The sequence below is a fragment of the Lycium barbarum genome, chromosome 6 (genome assembly GCF_019175385.1).
Source record: "Lycium barbarum isolate Lr01 chromosome 6, ASM1917538v2, whole genome shotgun sequence".
Lineage (NCBI taxonomy): Eukaryota > Viridiplantae > Streptophyta > Magnoliopsida > Solanales > Solanaceae > Lycium > Lycium barbarum.
In genome coordinates this window covers 16592221-16613794 of record NC_083342.1, presented here as the reverse complement: position 1 = coordinate 16613794, position 21574 = coordinate 16592221, and the positions used below count along the sequence as shown (strand labels likewise).

The 21574-nt window shown below is 39.6% G+C and overlaps 1 protein-coding gene across 1 annotated transcript; it reads left to right on the top strand.

Moving 5' to 3' along the window:
• Window positions 1-228: 228 nt before the first annotated feature.
• Window positions 229-4935, top strand: LOC132643882 (aquaporin TIP1-3-like). Its single transcript, XM_060360402.1, has 4 exons — window positions 229-361; window positions 3795-3904; window positions 3986-4036; window positions 4576-4935. The coding sequence occupies exons 1-4, from the start codon at window positions 229-231 to the stop codon at window positions 4933-4935; spliced, it is 654 nt and encodes a 217-aa protein (XP_060216385.1).
• The last annotated feature ends 16639 nt before the right edge of the window (window positions 4936-21574 follow it).

Here is a 21574-nt window from a genome sequence, read left to right as displayed (position 1 = left end):
AATAGATAAAAGATGGAATAACTAATAAATAAATAACTAAACCCCGCATAAAATAATACATGAATTCCCTCATAACTAATCCATATATTATTCATGATTGGAGTATGCATAACTCTAATCAACTAACAAATGACTTCTTAGTCCACTATATAAAGTGGCCTATTTGGCAAGAAAGGGACCAGAGCTTGGAAGAAATAGTACTAGCTGGCCTTTTCTTCTTTCAGAAAAATGCCGATTTCAAGAATTGCCATTGGAAGTCTGAGCGAGGCTACCCAGCCTGATGCCCTCGAGGCTGCCTTAGCTGAATTCATTGCAATGGTTATTTATATTTTCCCTATTGAAGGCGGTACCTTGGTATTCTGTAAGTTAATTTAACTAGTCTAGTATTGAAGCATAATAAATTATTAGTGAGAATTTTTACCTTTTATATTATTTGGCCCAAGCTTATAATAAAAATGAGTCTATATTTTAAGATCGTTATACTAGTTAGCCCATTTAGTATAAAATTTGAAATACTTAGGGAAAAACAATAATTTCTTAATTTGTGATTATAATTTTCATATATTTATGCTTAGAAACTGATTGAGAGTGATATACATGTCTATTATGACAGATTTAAACTTTGTTAGGTGATTAAAATGAAAATACAAAACTCCATTATTGTGGGTTTCAAAAGCTTGAAAACTCACAAATGAGCTTTGTGATTTGTTGAAATTTTTGACAAATTGATGATTGAAGTTCATTGGGTATGTCATTTTGAAGTTGTAGTTAAAAAAAATTTAAAGCTATTCCTCGTTCCGGGTGGAGTTCCATGGGTCGAAGTTCGAATGAGATGAAATCCATTTTTGTATTAGTTTTGTATATATTGTATAACTTTTTATAAAAGTGTAAAAGTGCGAATAACCACCTCATATACACTATTATACACTTTTATACAGGGTAAGATTCCAATCGGGCTACCTCTCTTGGATCTATTTTTTTTATTCACCGCATGGGGAGAGCCTAAAGCTTAAACCATGGCAGTAAGCAGTAAGTTGGCCTAGTAAAAAAAAAAGGATTCTTAAAAAAGAGAAAGGTTAGGGGGCTGAGAAGCTCGCATGCTATAGTTATTATAGTCTCTCGACGACCGAGACTACACTAAGGAACAAGGAAGCTTAACTGAGACTAGGTCAAAAGCAGATTCTCGGGCAAGGGTAAAGGCCGAATAGGTCTTGCTAGAATCAACTCAACCGGCATATTCATGGACTGGCAAAGCGGAACCGTCATAGTCTCTTTTAACTCCTCTGCAAGGAAGGACGATACTGTAGGGGAGGTCCTGCGGAAAAATAGCTCGACGCCAGGATGATAAATGACTTCGCTCCGCCTGCCAAGCGGGCGGCAGGAGCTGCGGGCAATTGCGCTACGCTCAATAAGAACCCGGAATAGCGGAAATAGGTTCGTGTTCCGCTTCCAAAATGATGAAATGAAGAAGAATGAACGGGAGGAATAGGCAGCTATTGACTCCCTCTTGACAGCTTGCTTAAGATCCCGCTGCCTAGGATCTCGGCACCCCTCCCCCACCTTCACTGAACTCAGGTTTTACCCAGCGGGATGCTTTTTGGAAGTTTACCTTATTATTATATTAAAAGGGGATAGATAGTAGGGGGAATCGCCTTTCGAGTTGTTAGAGGGCCTATCGTGATAGGGGACTCTCTTTTCACGGTAGGCCTCTAGTCTTCTTTTAAAAGAAGGAGGAATGCCCCAACCAGCTAGGGTAGTGGCGAAGCACTACTGAGCAATTCTGTTGGCTTTGAAGCAGCTGCATGGTACTGCCAAAGGAAGGCATTCTTTATCAAAGTCTCCGAAAGGCGTAGCTGATATGCGGCTACGGCTTGCCGGGGGCCGGCGGACACGCCCCCAGCTTCTTAAGTTTGGCCCTTCGAGCGAGTTCATGCTATGTGGATGAAGCAAAAGCCTCAGTAACGGTCGGACGGCGCCCTCGGGGATTGCTTCAATCCATACAGGGCTTTCTTCAATCAAGTACATCTATCTTTACCGATGTTGCAATTTCTAAAGCGACCCACAGAAGTCTTCTCACTTGGAATAGAGTCGCCACTTCTCCCAGGACCGGAATGATTATCCCTGCCCGATGGGTCTACATCCATCCCTTTCTTAAGGGCCTTTAAAGACCGGCCATTATCGGACTCTTCTGTTGCTTTTTTTTTTTCACCGGGCTTGGATATCTCTATTCAGAAGGAGGAGTGGTCATCGAATAAGGTTTCTTTCTTCTTTTGATTTGAGACGAATTCATTTTTCTACGGAAAGTGCTGCCAAAGATTTCTTGTCCACTTTTCATGCGGAGCTCTAGGCTTGAGCTTAGCAAATTCTCCTCTTAGATCCTTAGCGCAAGCGCTAAGTAAGCAAGCTACCGCTCCGTGGGGTATCCCCCTTTTCCGCTTTTCTTTCTTTCATCTTCCTAATTCCTCAGGTAAGATTTTGGCTCTTTTAGTGAGGAAGAGAAAGAAGAAGCAGATGCTAACTCAACCGAATAAGGAGAGGTTTTAGGCGGAAGAAAACGCGCTTCCCGAATAGATTCCTTTCTCTTCCCCGGACACATGAAAACTCTCACGTACGGCTCTGGAACGAAAGAGTAGACATCCCCCTTGATAACTGACCAAGAAACCACTACTTTCACTTGGAGGGCCGGGAATGCCCTCCGAAATGGTTATTCTCGGAAGAAATTGGTTGGAATTGGAAGTAACTGTAAGCGAGGGAGGGAAAGGAAAAGCAAAAAGTTTTATGCGTTCGTGCTCCACATCCGTGAAGCACTTCCCTTTCTTATCTTGACTTTCTAAGTGAAGTCTCTTGGATCATGGGCTAGAGCTACTTGGGTTTGGACATTTCATTCACAGACCTTGATCTTTAAGGTAAAAGTGAAGCTGACCAAATCAATTTCCAATATCCTTCGCCCCTTATCTTCTCGTCTACCTTCTATTTTCCATCGATGGTCCATTCCAGTCTCCATTGAATCAAGTCATCCATCTATAGCTGAACGTTTTTATTCGACTAGTATAACATTGTTTACAATATAATATTATATACCAAGTGGATAAACACCTTGTGGAAAAAAAGTTGGCTATGACACGTGAGTATAAACTGAAAATATAGTTACGTGGATGCAATTTGTTGTGTTGGGCCATATATTTTTTAAAAGTCTCCTAAATTAATTGTATATTGATGACTGTACATTTCATGAATAGTTTTAACTTATGTATATTACATTAATAAAAGTTTACTATAGCAGTGCAATTCAATTTAATATAGCATGTTACCTGCCTTATTTTCTAGGTTATTATTCCCCTTATTATGTTAAAATAGTTGTAACTATCATTTAGATAACTTGATAATCATGCAAAAATTTCTTTACTCTATCAGTATATAGAAGGTGAACTCTTTATGTGTCATTAACAATTAACGAAACATTGGTATGTTTATAGTCTGTTGTGTTGGGCTGTCTATTTTCTAAAAGTCTACTAAATTAATTGTATGTTGATGACTGTTCATTTCGTGAATAGTTTTTACTTGTATACATTGATACTGTAAAAAATTTATAGTAACAATGCAATTCAGTTTAATATAACATGTTGCGTACCTTATTTTGTAGGTTACTAATTCCCCTTATTATGGGAAAATAGCTGTAATTATCATTTAGGTAACTTGATAATCATGCAAAAAATTCTTTACTCTATCAACATATAGAAGTCAAACTCTTTATGTATTGGTAACAACTGATGAAACATTGGTATGCTTCACAGCCAAGATGACAAGCGGTGAAATGTTAGCCGCATGGTTTACAGCGGCAATATCCCATGCATTTGCTCTTTTTGTGGCCGTTTCAGTGGCAACAAACATATCTGGTGGACATGTAAACCCCGCTGTCAAATTTGGTGCCTTAGTGTGAGGACACATTACCCTTTGTAGGAGTCTTTTGTATTGGATTGCTCAGTTGCTTGGTTCTGCCGTGGCTTGCTTGCTCCTCAAGTTTGCTACTGGTTTCGTAATGCCACTTCCCTCTCCAAGAACTTTTCTAATAGGTCATTTAGTCATCACATGCGTAAAGGAAAGGTTTCAATGCAATAATCAAATACAAAGTTGAGAGGTTTTGAAAAATATCATATTGATTTGACTAAAACAAGAAATACAGTATCTACTACAGGGACCTTTATTTTGAATATATATTTCATTTGGACCTACCATTCTCTATATATGATATAGGTATACCTATGAAAATTTTGAAAAATATTATAAATGATAAGTTTGAGCTCATAATTTAAAACTCAAAACTTGAACTGTTAAATTTAAATCCTTAATCTAGAATTGATTGTTAATGAGTCTCCTCACAAATAACCACAAAACCGTTGCACTTACCACATTACAGCTAGCAAGACTCTCTTAGTTATAAATAACAAAATGCACCTAGACAATGAAACGTTCACCAAGAAGTGATATATATAATACATTCCTGGGGTTAGGCTCCACCTATGGGTTTTCATATATCTATATTAACTACTTAAATTTGTAAACAAAATGGTGCAGGTAATATCACCATACCCTCCAACACCATGGAGCGCAGTTATTTTCGAGATAGTCTTGACATTTGGCCTTGTTTACACTGTTTATGCAACTACAATAGACCCCAAGAGGGGCAACTTAGAAGTCATTGCCCCGATTGTAATTGGTTTAGCTGTTGGTGCCAACATCTTGTCAGGTGGTGCCCTTTATGGTGCAGCAATGAACCCAGCTGCAGCCTTTGGTCAAACAGTGATTAGTTGGACATGGAATAACCACTGGGTCTACTGGCTCGGTACATTTGTTGGTGCTGCCATTGCTGCTTTGGTCTACGAAACGTTTTTCATTGGCCAGAACACTTACGAGCAACTCCCTTCCGCTGATTAATAAAGATTTCACCTTTTTATTTCTCTAAAACTAAATCTGAATCTTTAAGTAGTGTTTGCGTTGCTGTAGCATTTTTTTTTGCCAAAAATTGGCTAAGTTTATTGGCTTTTTAAGCTGTAAAACCGTGAAGAAAGAATAAAAGATGCATTTGTCTGGTTTTTGAGTTGAATCTTTAATTTATAGCACCCCCAAACTATTCAAAGTCTTTAAGGTATAACAAACGGTTTAATGTTAATTATTTTCTTTGTATGGAAATGTGGCATGCGATAAGAATAATACAGTGGGAAAGTAACAATATGTTTAAATAGTGATGGAAAAGCTTAGACAAAGAGGCCAAAGTCTAAACAAGTGAAAAATAAGCCACTTCATATCTTTTCTCAAGATGACAAATGGTCTTTTATGGAAAATGTCTTTTTTTTTAAAAAAAAAAAAAAAACTGAAGGGTTGTAATTTATTGAATAAAAGGTAGAGTACAAAAGAAGACTGTTTTATCAGAAGTAGTTATAATTAACGTCTACGGAAGGATTATGATAAAAAAAATTAATGGAAGTAACTTAACGTCTATGGAAGGAATAGGGCCAATTTAAATTTTAACAATATATTCAAGGTGATCTCGCGGTAAACCCAGGCCCATACGAGAGTGATATAATCATAAGAATATGTGAATATATCCATGTGATGTATTAAAAGTAGTTGATGTAGTAAAGTGTCAAAGGAAGCTAAAAAACAAAGTTGAAAATCTTACTAGGAAAGAACGTCCAAGGTAACATATGATCTGCCTTTGAAAGAGTTTACCCCCAATCTATAATGAGTTTGGACAAGGTGTTTGAATATAAATTGTAGTGCTTCGGCTCTAGGTTTTAGTGGCGCCTTAAACTGTTCGTCAATTCAAGATATGTAGAGAAAGTTATGATCGTTTTATCGAAGGATAGCAGAGCTGTCCAGTTCCTCTAGTAAAGCAAGCACCCGGGGGGAGAAAAACTGGCATGTTGGCAGTAAACTATTTCACCCAGCGAGCTCCCTGGCAAACAAAGGGATCTGGAGCACGCAAAGCAAGAATCACAAAAAGAAAAATCTACCTATAAATATAGGCCTTGGAGGGATAGGGAAATACAATAAACATTTTGGGATTTTGGAGAATTCTAGAGAGAAGGAAGAGCCGCTCCATGACCCCCAGTACTAAACTAAACAATATCAGAAGGGTGGGGAGAATTCTTCATATGAGATATGCACACTTTCCAATCAAATACTTGGGATGTCCTATATATACAGGAAGTAAAACTCTTGATATCTTTCCAGAGATGGTTAATAAAGTCATAAATAGAATTAAAGGGTGGCATCTCACGTTCCTTTCTTCTAGTGGTAGAGCTACCCTTATCAGACATGTATTGCAAGCTCTCAATATGCATACCCTTGCTGCAGTACACCCTCCTAAGGGCATTTTTGAGTTGATAGAATCTTACTTGTCCAGATTCTATTGGTCAGGTAATGAGGAAGGAGGAAAATACCACTGGATATCTTGGGATAATCTGAGCTATCCATATAAAGAAGGTGGTTCTAACTTCAGAAAACTTGAGGATACTTACAGGGCATTTATTGCTAAGAAATAGTGGAATTTCAGAACATCCAACTCCCTATGGTCTAATTTCTTGAGAGCAAAATATTGTAAGGATGGTCACCCTAATACCATACAATGGAAGCCTGGTCAATCCTATAATTGAAAAGCAATGCTTCAAATCAGAAGTGAGATTGAACACAACATTTGGTGGAAAGTAAATAGAGGCAATAATAGTTTTTGGTTTGATAACTGGACCAAACAAGGAACCATTTCTGACTTAATGGAAGACTACAATAGGGACCATCATAGTCAGATCAGAGATGTACTCAAGCAAGGACAATACGATTGGACTGTCCTAGATCCTCAACCTAATGACCAGATCAAGCAAATCATCAACAACTTGCATATTACTCTTGATCACACCAAGGAGGATAGGCCTTATTGGACAGCTTCTGAGCATAGAGCCTTCTCGGTTTCTACAGCTTGGAAGCTCCTCAGGCAAAAAAGATCTATTGCTCACATTGACTCTAAACTCTGGCATAAAGATGTGCCATATAAGATGTCATGTATTGCTTGGAGGGCAATTCACTACAGGCTACCTACTGATGACAAAGTAGCAAAAAAATTTAAAATCGACTTGGTTTCTAAATGTGTGTGTTGTGTAAATGCAGGTATGTGCCCAGGGACAGAATCAGCTGAGCATATTTTTTGTGGAGGACAATATGCACAACTCATATGGAAGTTCTTTTCTGGAAAAATGGGAATCCTTACCAGAAATAAAAATCTCAGAAATTTGTTTCAAAGATGCTGGAATTCTGCAGCCAAAAATCCAGTTGCTGTCTACATTTCGAAGATTCTCCCACCAATCATCATATGGGAACTCTGGAGATCAAGGTGCAAAGCTAACTATGAAGATGAAAAACCATCTACCAGAAGATCTATATCACTTATTGTCATACCCCATTTTTGCCCCCTTCAAATTAGAAGTACAACATATTGGTGATTCCTATTTTTGTTTGTTTTAAGGAGTCGCCACCTAATTATTTATGGTGAATTAGGACACCTAAAGTTTATTAAAGTTATTTTAAAGTTAACTCTGTTTTAAAAGTCTGCGAAACTTAAGATTCTAGATAAGGGTTCAATTAGTCTAAAGGGAAGGTATTAGGCATCCTTTAAGACCCATTAACAATGGTTAATCGACCGGACTTGCGAATAGTTAGGCTAAGTGTAAATATAGTATTATAGAAAAGAACATAGCTTTATAAATATAACTAAAGTGGTGAATAACCATGAAAAAATGCTATTTGAAATAGGACTCGTAGAAAATAATAATTTGTGTAAAAGAGTACTTCTAATGCTATTTTGAAAACACGACTTATAAATGTTGTTAAGGTTTTAAACGAAAGTGTAACAGTGTTGTTTAAAATAATACTTGTAGAAAACATAATAGTTTGCGTAAAAGTAAATTCTAAATGTTAAATGAGACTAAGGCCTTAAATGAAAAATATAGTAATGTTATTCAAAAATAAGATTTGTAGAAAATAGGGTAACTTGCTTATGAATAATAGCCTTTTAAAAGATGATTTGACAAATGTGATCTTTAGATAAAAGTGATATTATATGAATATGATAGTGTAGAAATGTCTGGACTTATGTTCTTAAATATGATGAAAAGTCCATGAATTTCCTTCTATTTTTTTTATCACTCTTTATTTAACCAATTTCGGCTAAAAATATGTATAATTGGATAAATCTTGAAAATGTTTATGAAAATACACTTGGATTAATATTTATGTATTAATGACGTCTTGAAAGTTCATGAGAATAACATGATTCCCGTGATTTAAAATATATCGTCATGCCATTTTGCAAATCAATTATTCCAATAGTAGAAAATATAACGGTATAGAGGCTATAAGTAGTTTTACCGTAAAAGAGGAAAATGAAACTTATGAAATTAATCATTGGTTCTTCCTACCCATTTTACTAAAATCAAACCCATTAATTTCGCTAACTTCACTACGGTTCATCTAATTTAGTAAGACAAAATAAAATGTTAGTCATACAAAGCAAATAAAATACACAACAATAAAAATAAGGAAGAGAGTAAAGAGTGAATGGGTTAGGCCCATTTTCTCGGACTGCTGCTGCGGTCTATTTTGCTATTGGGCTTTGGCCCATTTATTGAGACCCGAATGCTGCGAACTGTTCATGCTATTGGGCTTCAGCCCAGATTTTGTTTTCTATTTGTGTTGCGGGCGGGGCTGACACAGGAGGAGGAGTTTCGTTGGGCTTTTAGCCCAACGCCGAATACGGGAGAAGACGAGTCCCCTCGGACTCGTATGCGGTGTTCATGCATAAAACGAAAGAAAAAGATTAGTATGTGATTAACAAATAGGACTAAACATGTATTATGTGAATTAAAAAAAAAGGAGGACAAATTAAAGGCTCACATACCTACTATGTATATCTAATATATTCCACATATATACATTCACATGGGACATAGAAGCACTCTGAGAGATATACTAGAACTGATATACCTCAGTATACCTTAAATATACAGGTCCCAGTATACCCGTGGGCACCGCAAGGCTGTATACTTCAGGTATATTTGCATATATCATCTCTTAATTTGATATAGAATACTAAAACATATGGACAAACAACCCCGAATTCGATTATTATACTATACTTCTCCCTCAGAATGTGCAGGATATTTTCACAAAATAAACAGGATATTCAAAAGGAAATACGGGTAAGAACATGCACTGTGGGACTCAAAGAAACAGCGGAGAAGCCCAAGAATGTATAATGATTACTCGCGGAACATTTACAGCGGCAAAGTCAATCTAAAAGTAGTGTTTTCAATCTCGAAATGCAATGAGAATGCAACTCAGATTAAGGCTGACATTTAACTCAAAGCGTGGCTGAAATTTAACTCAAAGAATGCAGTGGTTCATGGCCCAAAATGAAGCAGCAAAATGGTTGAGTGCAGCAATAGTTTCCTAATTGCTTTTAATTCATTTTCCAGGTATTGTATATGCTAATACGACCAACTATTTCCAAAATGTTCAAATTGGAGATTGATTCATTTGAGGATAGTTACTCAAAAACTCCAGATTCGATTCAAATGGGGCCAAACAGGTTTAGGCATACATAGCATATGGCCTTAATTAAGCAAACACAACAGAAATATTTGAGGGAATAGACCCCTGTGAACAAAATTACGCAGGCAGGTTTTATGAAACACATTATGCAGGCAGGTCGATAAATTTTGGGCAATTCAATATGATCAAATAAAAAAAAAGCATCAGACCAGTAATTAACTATGAGTTGTAATGCAGGAAACCAAACAGGGACAACAATAAAAAGGCAGCAAAACCACCATCGTGAATAGCAATCTTTTCAAAAAATAGGCGTCAGAATAGAGAATTTGTTCAGTCCAGTATAGCAACAAAGTTGGCTCAAAATTTACAACAGCAAGTTGTTCCTAGGACCACAATTTATCTATCCTTAAGGACATACCACAACCCAAATGAAACAAAGCTTGCCTATGAAAGGGCATCAGAAACCAGACCAATTCCTCTAATAAGGCAACAACCCTTTTCTTCAAAATAATACTTCAAACCAACAAACAACCATAACAGTGACAAAGTGCAATAACCTCTTTCCATCAAGCGTAGCATTCGTCAAAGTAGTATCATTTTATAACAAACAACAAACAACCACAATTCGTAGTGTGCACATCCGAATAAACTTCGAAACCAGAAACTCTTTAATACACAATTTCCAGAACAGTGAGTTAAATCCCAAACGACGAGAATCGACAAAAACAGAATGCTTAACGTCTGTTTTCATGATTCATCGATATATCAGAGGTAAAACATATTCACATGAACATCAATATGATCTTATCTACACAGAAACATTTTACATGAACTAAATTTAAGCGCACTGCTTGTGTTTAATCAAACAAACTCTGGGCAGAATCAAAACTAATTTCCAACAAAACAACAGCCAAGTGTGAAACATTTAAAGGATTTCAGGATTGATTTGTTAAGCATAGATAAACTGAGATGAGAAGGGGATATTATTTGAAAAAAATAGAGTAAAAGAGAAATAATGCTGGCCTGTTCTAATCGTACATGTAATATACCTAAGATATACACACAATGGTGTGTATATCAGATGTATATCGAATGTATATCTTCTTTTTATCTTGATGACCCACTGTATATCCTATGTATATGCGGTTTTAAATATGTCCTAAGTCCTGGAAATTCATTCTCAAGCAACCATAGACATCTTTCAAATTCGATTAATGATTAATATTCTATCCTAACAGCTCCCAAACATCAAACAAATAACGCGACGACAACGAAACTACATAACCACTAAACATACAGCAGAATAAACTAAAAATCTTAACCAAAACAGAAAATTAAAGATTATGAGTGATAAGGTATCGAAGTTTACCTCTTTTGTGTGCAATGAACTGAGGTCGTCGGGGTCTCGAATTCTAAACTTGAACGCGAAAGACACTCGAATTCTTTTTGAGTTCTAAACTCAACAAATCCGCAGAAGAAAGTTTTAAAGCCAAAGAAAATCAAGACAGTCGATTAAGCATACTGCGGTCACTGCGATGGTCACAAGCTCTCACTAGAAGGATCGGAACACAATTGAATTTGTTGGAAACCCCTTTGTCGCGGCTAAAGTTCACCGGAAAAGGGAAAAATCAAGTGTAGAGGATGGTTGGGTCTCCCAAAACACTGAATATCCTCCTTTCTAAAACAAAGTTCCGTCCCCTAAAACTGAAAAGATCCCCCCAGATTTATAGGGTTTCGTTTGGTTTTAAGAAAAGAGAGAGAGGAGCGAATGAGAGAGAGGAGCGGGGGACAGAGAGGGATGGAGGTGTTATATCCCGTATTTTTATACATTGGGACAACCCGGATTAACTATGATAAGTTAGGGCCAAGACTATTCCGGGATTTGAAGTCGGGACTTTTGACTTGTGATTTTATTTTGAGACATAAGTTATATATGAAATTGTTGGCATGAAACACTTAGGAAAAATTGGGACCAAAATTCATATAATTGGAATCAAAAAAACTTGCTCAATAAGGCCCCTTGGCCGTGTGGATTGGTGTGGTCCCACACATTGTTGTGGCCAATTTTAATTGGTCCAACACATATGTGGGCCAAAGACACTTGGAGCATTTTTGTGGGGGCTTAAAAAAGATGAAGACTAAGTCATCTTTCCACATTTTCAACACTTAGAAAAAATCAAGAAGTTGAAGAAACCCTTCAACCCCTTTCTCGGCCAAGAAGCAAGAAAAACCAAATCAAATCCAAGCCACCCCAAAATTATTTCTTTGGTATAAACCCACTAATTTGAGGTCCCTAAGTAGCGTGGAAGCATTGTTGGAGCGATCAAGTCATTCGTTTGAGAGATCGCAACCCTAGCCCCCTTGTGGAATTAAAGAAGAAAGGTGAGTCTTGATATTGTTTTATGGGTTATAAATGTTTTATGAATATTGTAGTATGTTAATAATGGATGAAATTGTGAAATATTGTATGTTGGAAGTGGGTTGTGTGTATGGTGTGTTAGCCGTGCAAATGGGTGTGTGATTGGGTTGATGAATGAATTCTATATAGCATAGTTGATTGTTGTAGGGTAAAGAAATAAATGATAACCACCTAAATGTGTATGTAGGTATGTAGCCGTGTATATGGCCTCCAATTTGTAGCAAGGAATGAATTAATATCGCTTGGTGTGTTAGTTGTTGTCGTTATGAATTCTAGTTTGGAAATGAGTGTTTAATGACTCAAGAATGATGTTGTAATTGTATGGGCTGATTTGAGGCTTATTGTGCGTTTGATGAAATTTGTATATTTATGGAAATGATATCGTTATAGTGGGGATTATTGGTGCAAATCATGATTCGAAAGTCGGAAGGTGTGTTATAGTGAGGTTCTCGGTTTAGGGGCTATTTTCGGCCAAGTTGGAGAAAATGTGGGACTGTTGGAAATATTATATAAATTGTTTAAAGTGATATTGAATGTTGTTAGTATGGGTTTGGGTTAGTAGTTGAATGTATAAGCGTTGAGGTTGGCTAGAAGGTAAGCCGTTGATTTGAATATTTGGAAAGTAGTTGAATGATGTAAAAGAGAGTTACTATTGCTATATTGCCTTTCGAATTGGTTATCGATGTTGCTAGGTTGGTTATTGTTGTTGTTGTTGTTGTTGATTTTGGCCGAGTTAAATTCTCGGGGTGGCCTATTTACAGGGGAAATGCTGCCCAAATTTATGTAGAATTTAATGTTAGTTTGGAATAAATGGCTTAAGTGCCCATGGCTAATGTTTGGTATTCGTTGGCGTATTTGTAGACCTTGGGGAGCCCGAGGCGTAGATTGGGATTAACTTTAGATTGGCTAGCTTGGAGTGTGTACGAAGTATGTAAAGCTCCATCCTTCATTCTTTTGGCATGTCTTAGTTTTCAATAGACTATATCACGAGCTTGAGGAAATTCTAAATTCGAAATCCGAGTACGATATGATTGTTATGTCCCGTATTTTTATACATTGGGATAACCCGGATTAATTATGATAATTTAGGGCCAAGACTATTCCGGGATTTGAAGTCGGGACTTTTGATCTTTGATTTTTATTTTGAGGCATAAGTGTGCATGAAATTTGTTGGCTTTGAACACTTGGAAATTTTGGGACCAAAGTTGTAAAATGGGAAATTTAAAAATCTTGCACAAATGGGGTCCTAGCCGTGTGGCTTTGGAAATGCTCCCACACATGTTGTGGCCAATTGTAATTGGTCCAACACATGTGTGGGCCATGGACACATGGTGAAATATTGTGGTAACTAAAAGATGACTTTTAAGTCATCTTCTTACCATTTCAACACTTAGATAAAATATCAAGCCATTGGAGAACAACTCCCCCATAGCTCACGACCAAGAGGAGAAAACCCCAACTCCATTCCTAGCCATCCAAAAATTATTTCTTTGGTTCGAATCAACTATTTTGAGGTCCCTAAGTAGCGTGGAAGTGTTATTTGGGTCATTCAACTATTCGTTGTGGCCATTTGCAAACCCTAGCCTTCTTGTGGATTGAAAAAGAAAGGTGAGTTTTGATATTGTTTTATGGGTTATAAATGGTTTATGCATATTGTAGTATGTTAATATGGATGAAATCATGAAATATTGTATGTTGGAAGTGGGTTGTGTGATGGGTGTGCTAGTCGTGTAAATAGGTATTGTGATTGGGTTGTTGAATAAATTCCTTGTAGTATTTTAAATTGTTGTAGTGTGTAGGATGGCTAAGAATCATCAATATATGTATATGTGTAGTGATAGATGAATATGGGTCATGCTATATGCCAAAGAACACACTAATGTCGCTTAGCGTTTTAATGGTTGTTGTGATGACTTTTATGTTGGAAATGAGAGTTTAATGTCCCAAAATGATATGGTGAACTGTGCGGACTGATTTGAGGCTTATTGTGCGTTTGACGTAATTTTTATATCCGTGAAAATGATATCGTTATATTGTGAATTGTCGATACAAATCATGATTTGAAAATGAGGAATGTGTTAAAAGGGGCTGTTCTCGGTTGGGGACTGTTTTCGGCCAAAGTGGGGAAAATTATTGGATTGTTGGAAATATTATGTGAATTGTTTAGGATGTTCTTGAATATTGTTGGTAAGGATTCGGGTTGGCAATTGAATGTATGAGCAATATTGTGGCTTGAATGTAAGCCGTTGACTGGAATATATTGAGAATGTTGTCGGATGGTGTAAAAGAGAGTTATTAATGTAATATGGCCTTTCGGATTGGTTGTTGGAGTTGCTAGGTTGGTTATTGTTGTTGTTGTTGTTGATTTTAGACGAGTTAAATTCTCGGGTTGGCCTATTTACAGGGGAAATGCTGCCCAAATTTCTGTAGAATTTAATGTTAGTTTGGAATAAATGGCTTAAGTACCTATGGCTAATGTTTGATATTCATTGGCGTATTTGTAGACCTTGGGGAGCCCGAGGCGTAGATTGGGGTTAACTTTAGATTGGCTAGCTTGGAGTGCGTATGAGGTATGTAAAGCCCAATCCTTCTTTCTTTTGGCATGCCTTAGTTTTCAATAGGCTAGATTATAAGCCTTGAGGAAAATCCTAAGATTCGAAATTCGAGCATGTTATGATCCTTATATATACTCCTTGGCACTCTTATGTATGATTTGATGAAATATGAACCATTATGTCTTTGAAATAATCGTTTTCCAAACTGTGCATAGAAAGGTTTCACTTTAAAGAATTTCGTAATTTTTGAATGTCATATCTTTTGCATAAAGGCTCGGATTGCTCCAATATTTTTATAGGAGTTTGCATGATGTATAATGAGTATGTTTTCCATAGGCGGGCCCGACTCGGGCAATACCCGTCCGTGGGTCCCGCAACTTTCCTTTATGTAATTCGGAGAATTTTTGGAAGAATTTGGTATGACTATTATTTTGATTTTCAAGTATGATCATTTTATCTATGTTTGAGTTCATGATAATGATTTTATGCATATGACTACTCACGACTCTACTCGTGCATTCTGTTACATCTTTCGCCGAGTTCCGGGCCGGTTCTGTTGTCGTGCGCGCTTTGATGTACTCCGGAGTTATGCTGTGTTTATGATTTACCAAGCCATTCGTTAGATGGCCAGGTTCCACGTATATTTGGGGTTATGCTGTGTCTGGCGTTATGCTGTGTTATGATATGTGACGGGGATACGGAGATTCGAAACCTTTATGGTGTTATGTTGTGTTATGGCGCCATTGACGGGCGGGCGACCATATTCTTCTGTACCCTATGCATGACTTATATTTTGAAAATTAAACATTTTGATATATTGGATTTGTACTTATTTTCTGTACTACTATTTCATTTATGCCTCAGATTTGTTTCTGTATCTTCTGCTTTGCATACTCAGTACATATTTCGTACTGACTCCCTTTCTTCGGGGGCTGCGTTTCATGCCCGCAGGTACATACGCACAGTTTGGTGATCCACCAGTTTAGGACACCCTCTTTTGCTGTTTGGAGTGCTCTTCTCATTCCAGAGCCTACATTTTGGTATATATGTTCGTTTGTTACATATGTATATATTTGTTCAGGGGTACGGCGGGGCCCTGTCCCGCCATATGTTTCGATTGGTCTGTTTAGAGGTCTGTAGACGTATTTGTGGGTGTGTGCGCCTACTTGTATTCAGATGTGTTTGTATGATCCTATTCACTATGGCAGCCTTGTCGACGTGCATTCGCATATGTTGTGGGGCCGTTGTGCCATTTGATAGCCTTGTCGGCTTTTGATATATATATATATATATGTCTATGGTTGTGTTGAAATGCGTTTGAGACAGTTTGATATAATTTTAGGCAGCGTGTGACAATTATGCCAATATATGCTATTTGTATGTGATTCGGATTGGATAAGTATGTTCGGGTGCCCAATTCGGGCACTAGTCACGGCCTACGGGGTTGGGTCGTGACAATGATCCTTATATATATGTTCTTGGCATTCCTATGTATGATGTGATGAAATAGGAACCATTATGTCTTCCAAAGAATTAGTTTCCAAACTTTGTACAAAAAGGTTGTTTTAAAGAAATTCCGTAATTATGAATATCGTATCTTTCACAAAAAGGCTAGGAGTGTTCCGATATTTTGTAGGAATTTGTATGGCGTATGATAAGTAGGTTTTCCATAGGCGGGCCCGACTCGGGTCTATACCCGTCCGTGGGTCCCGCGACTTTCCTTTATGTAAATCAGACGACTTTTGAAAGAATTTGGTATGATTATCATTTCGAATTTCAAGTCTGGTCATTTACTTATATTTGAGTCTATGATAATGATTTTATGCATATGGTTACTCATGACTCCGCTCGTGCGTTCTGTTATATCTTTCGCCGGTTCCCGGGCCGGTTCTGTTGTCGTGCGCACTATGATATACTCCGGTGTTATGCTGTGTTTATGATTTACCGAGCCACTCGTTGGAGGGCCAGGTTCCACTTATTTTGGTGATATGTTGTGTACGGCGCTATGCTGTGTTATGATATGTGACGGGGATACGGAGATTTGAAACCTTTCTGGTGTTATGCTGTGTTATGACGCCATTGACGGGCGGGCGACCATATTCTTCTGTACCCTATGCATGACTTATATTTTTTTAAAATTAAACATTTTTATATATTGGATTTGTACTTATTTTCTGTACTACTATTTTGTTTATGCCTCAGATTTATTTCTGTAGCTTCTGCTTTGCATACTCAGTACATATTTCGTACTGACCCCCTTTCTTCGGGGGGCTGCGTTTCATGCCCGCAGGTACAGACGCACAGTTTGGTGATCCACCAGTTTAGGACACCCTCTTCTGCTGTTTGGAGTGATCCTATCATTTCGGAGCCTACATTTTGGTATATATCCTTGTTCGTTGCATATGTATATATTTGATTCAGGGGTACGGCGGGGCCCTGTCCCGCCATATGTATCTGTTGGTCTGTTTAGAGGTCTGTAGACGAATTTGTGGGTCGTGCCTACTTCTGTACAGGTGTGTTTGTATGACCCTATTCGCCATAGCAGCCTTGTCGGCTTGCATTCGTATATGTTTTGGGCCGTTGCGCCATTTGATAGCTTTGTCAGCTTTTGATATATATATATATATATATATATATATATATATATATATGGTTGCGTTTGAAATATGTTTAAGCCAGTTTGATATGATTTGGGGCAGCGTGTGATATTTGTGCCCGTGTACGTTATCTGTATGTGATTCGATCTGGATAAGTGTGCTAGGGTGCCCAACTCGAGCACTAGTCACGGCCTACGGGGTTGGGTCGTGACAGAAGTGGTATCAGAGCGGTTTGTCCTCGGAATGTCTACAGGCCGTGTCTCGTAGAATCTTGTTTATCGTTGTGTTGTGCACCACATCTATAAACAGGAGGCTACAGGACATTTAGGGTGTTTCTTTTCTTTGAATCTTAGATCGTGCGATAGAGCTGTGCTATTAGGATGACTCTGTTCTCATCAGTTGTTGTGTTTTTTTTTTCCAGTGATGCCTCCGAAAAAGGCGACAGCTGCCCAGAAGGGCAAGTCAGTAGCGGCCGGAGAGACTAGTCGGGCTCAGAAGGGTACTTGGACCTTTGCTCAGATTATGCGTGATACTGCGCCCTGGCCAACAGACTCTGCTACGTCTTCATCATCAGAGGAGTCTGGAGCACCAGCCGCTGCCACTATGGATCAGGGGACGGCTTCACCGTTAGCTCCAGAGACTCTGGCGCCCGAGCCTCCAGCTCCTCAGCCAGGGGCGGAGGATAGGACGTTGAGGGAGGCAGTGCAGTTATTGACTACTTTGGTAGCGGGACAGGCTCGTAGACGCGGGCTGAGAGGTAATGATGATGATGACAGGCGTGATAGCCTGAGGGTTCGTGATTTTCTGACATGTGGTCCCCCAGAGTTTTTCGGGTCTAAGCCCGATGAGGACCCCCATGACTTCATTCGGGGGATGAGGCGCTCATTAGATCTGGTCAGGGCTTCAGAGACCGAGTCCGTTGAGTTGGCCTCGCACAGATTACGAGATGTTGCTGCTAATTGGTTTGAGTCCTGGGAGCTGTCCAGGGGCGAAAGTACTTCCCCAACTACTTGGGATGAGTTTGTGATTGCTTTTCTCCGCCACTTTTTGCCCCCAGAGTTACGGCGGGCGCGGGTTGACAGATTCTTGTTGTTGCAGCAGAGAGGCCGGAGTGTTCGCGAGTATAATCTGGAGTTTGATTCTCTGGCTCGATATGCACCTGCTATAGTAGCGGATGTGGCTGACCGTATGCACCGGTACGTGATAGGATTGGACCGCTACCTGATTGACAGTTGCATGGCAATGGCGTCACAGACTGATATGGATATCGCCCGGTTACAGGCCTATGCTCAGGGTATGGAGGACCGACACAGGGCCGATTATTCTGGTAGGGATCGAGACAGGAGGCCGCCCAAGAGGGCCAGGTCCGCGGGGTATTCTGGAGATTCTCGAGGCGGACAGCCTCAGCAGCAGCCGTCAGGCCGATATTTTTCCCCGTCAGGTCGGGGTACACAGTCAGCTGGCAGACGATTTGACAGTGCAAGACCATCTGGGGCCGGTCAGAGTTTCAGATCATCAGGTTCCCAGACAGCCAGAGGTTCCAGCCAGTCCAGACCACCCAGGCCCCGTTGTTCTTATTGCGGGAAATCACACCTAGGGGAGTGCTATCGAGCTACCGGAGCCTGATTTTCTTGCGGCCGTCAGGGCCATGTTATGTGTGATTGTCCGATGGTGAGTGGTTCTGGTAGTGCAGTTCAGCCGATGGGATCAGCCGCAGGTTCATCTTCTACTCCCTCAGCTATGTGCCCTGTGGGGCGAGGTATGCCGGCACAGGCGGGCCCCGGTCGAGGCCGTGGTAGTGGTTCAGGTTCTAGCGGTCCATCGAACCGCATATATGCATTGGCTAGCCGCCAGGATCAGGAGGCTTCGCCAAATGTTGTTATAGGTACCTTACTGGTTTTCTCCCGATCTGTATATGCACTGATTGATCCTGGTTCTACTTTATCATATATCTCCCCGCTTGTTGCTAATGAAATTGGGATAGAATCTGAGCCGATAGAGCCTTTTGAGGTAGCTACACCTGTAGGGGATTCTATTATAGCCAGACAGATTTATCGAGATTGTTCTGTTATCATTTATGATCGTTGCACTAAAGCTGATTTGGTAGAGTTAGATATGCTGGAGTTTGATGTCATTATGGATATGGACTGGTTAGCTTCCTGTTATGCTAATGTTGACTGCCAGAAAAAGGTAGTTCGTTTCCAGTTTCCAGGGGAACCAATTATAGAGTGGTTAGGGAGTACAGCGTCGCCGAGGGGTAAGTTTATTTCATACCTCAAGGCTAAGAAAATGATTCAGAAATGCTATATCTATCATTTGGTCCGGGTGCATGATACTGAGGCCGAGACACCTACTCTGCAGTCAGTTCCGGTTGTCAATGAATTCTCAGATGTATTCCCAGATGAGCTTCCGGGTCTTCCGCCTGAACGGGAGATAGATTTTACTATAGATTTGTTGCCAGATACGCAGCCCATATCTATTCCTCCGTACAGAATGGCACCGGCAGAACTAAAAGAATTGAAGGAGCAGTTGAAAGATTTATTAGACAAAGGCTTCATCAGACCCAGTGCATCGCCCTGGGGAGCGCCGGTATTATTTGTGAAAAAGAAAGATGGGTCACTGCGGATGTGTATTGACTACAGGCAATTAAATAAGGTGACTATCAAGAATAAATATCCCCTTCCCCGGATTGATGATTTGTTTGATCAGTTGCAGGGTGCCAAATATTTCTCGAAGATAGATTTGCGCTCGGGGTACCACCAGGTACGGGTACGGGAGGCAGATATTTCGAAGACTGCTTTCAGGACACGGTACGGGCATTATGAATTTAGAGTGATGTCTTTCGGGCTGCCTAATGCTCCAGCGGTATTCATGGATTTGATGAATCGGGTATTTCGACCGTTTCTTGATATGTTCGTGATTGTGTTTATCGATGATATTTTGGTTTATTCACGATCAGCAGAGGAGCATTCGGATCATCTGAGAACAGTGCTGGGCACTCTTCGGCAGCGGCAATTATATGCTAAATTTTCTAAATGTGAATTCTGGTTGACTTCTGTGGCATTCTTGGGGCATATTGTCGGAGCAGATGGTATTCAGGTTGATACGCAGAAAATTGAAGCTATACAGAATTGGCCCAGGCCTACTACCCCTACAGAGGTACGCAACTTTTTTGGGGTTGGCCGGTTATTACATAAGATTCGTAGAGAATTTTTCTTCTATTGCGGTGCCATTAACAAAGTTAACTCAAAAGGCAGCAAAATTTCAGTGGACTGATGCCTGTGAGCGCAGCTTTCAGATGTTGAAGGAAAAATTAATTACAGCTCCAGTTTTAGCTCTTCCAAAAGGGTCAGAAGGGTATGTAGTTTATTGTGATGCCTCTGGTATGGGTTTGGGTTGTGTGTTGATGCAGCACGGTCGAGTCATAGCCTATGCTTCCCGGCAGCTCAGACCGCACGAGAAGAATTATCCCACACATTATTTGGAATTAGCTGCAGTGATTCATGCTTTGAAGATTTGGCGACACTACTTATATGGGGTCCACGTTGATATTTATACGGACCATAAGAGCCTCCAGTATATTTTTAGACAGAAAGAATTGAATTTGCGGCAGAGACGGATGTTAGAGTTGCTGAAAGATTATGATGTTGATATTCTATACCATCTAGGGAAAGCTAATGTCGTGGCAGATGCACTTAGCCGCAAGTCCATGGGCAGTTTGATTGATGTACAGTCTGGTAAGAAAGAAATAGTTCGTGATATCCAGCAGCTGGCTAGTCATGGAGTCCGCTTAGCTGATTCTGGAGATGCTGGGATTTCTGTTCGAGGAGTTGCCGAGTCCTCTATTCTGGGTGAGATAAAGCGGTGTCAGTATGAGGATCATGTTCTGATGCAGTACAGAGACACAGTCCGCGACAAAGAGGAGACCCCGTTTGAGATTTCATCTGATGGAGTATTATTATTCAGGGGCAGATTATGTATACCTGACGTTGTGGGACTGCGGCGACAGGTTATGGGCGAGGCACATTATGCCAGATATTCTATTCATCCAGGGTCGACGAAGATGTATCATGATCTTAGATGTCTGTATTGGTGGGCTGGCATGAAAAAAGGACATAGCAGAGTTCGTTGCCCAGTGCCCTAATTGTCAGCAGGTGAAGATTGAGCATCAGAAACCCGGTGGGTTGTTGCAGGAGATGGAGATTCCGACATGGAAGTGGGAAATAATTAATATGGATTTTATTGTAGGTTTGCCTCGCACTCTATGGAGGTATGACTCCATATGGGTTATCGTTGATCGGCTGACAAAATCAGCCCATTTTCTTCCAGTTCGGACTACCTACACAGCTGAAGATTATGCCAGGCTATATATTAAGGAGATTGTGAGACTGCACGGAGTT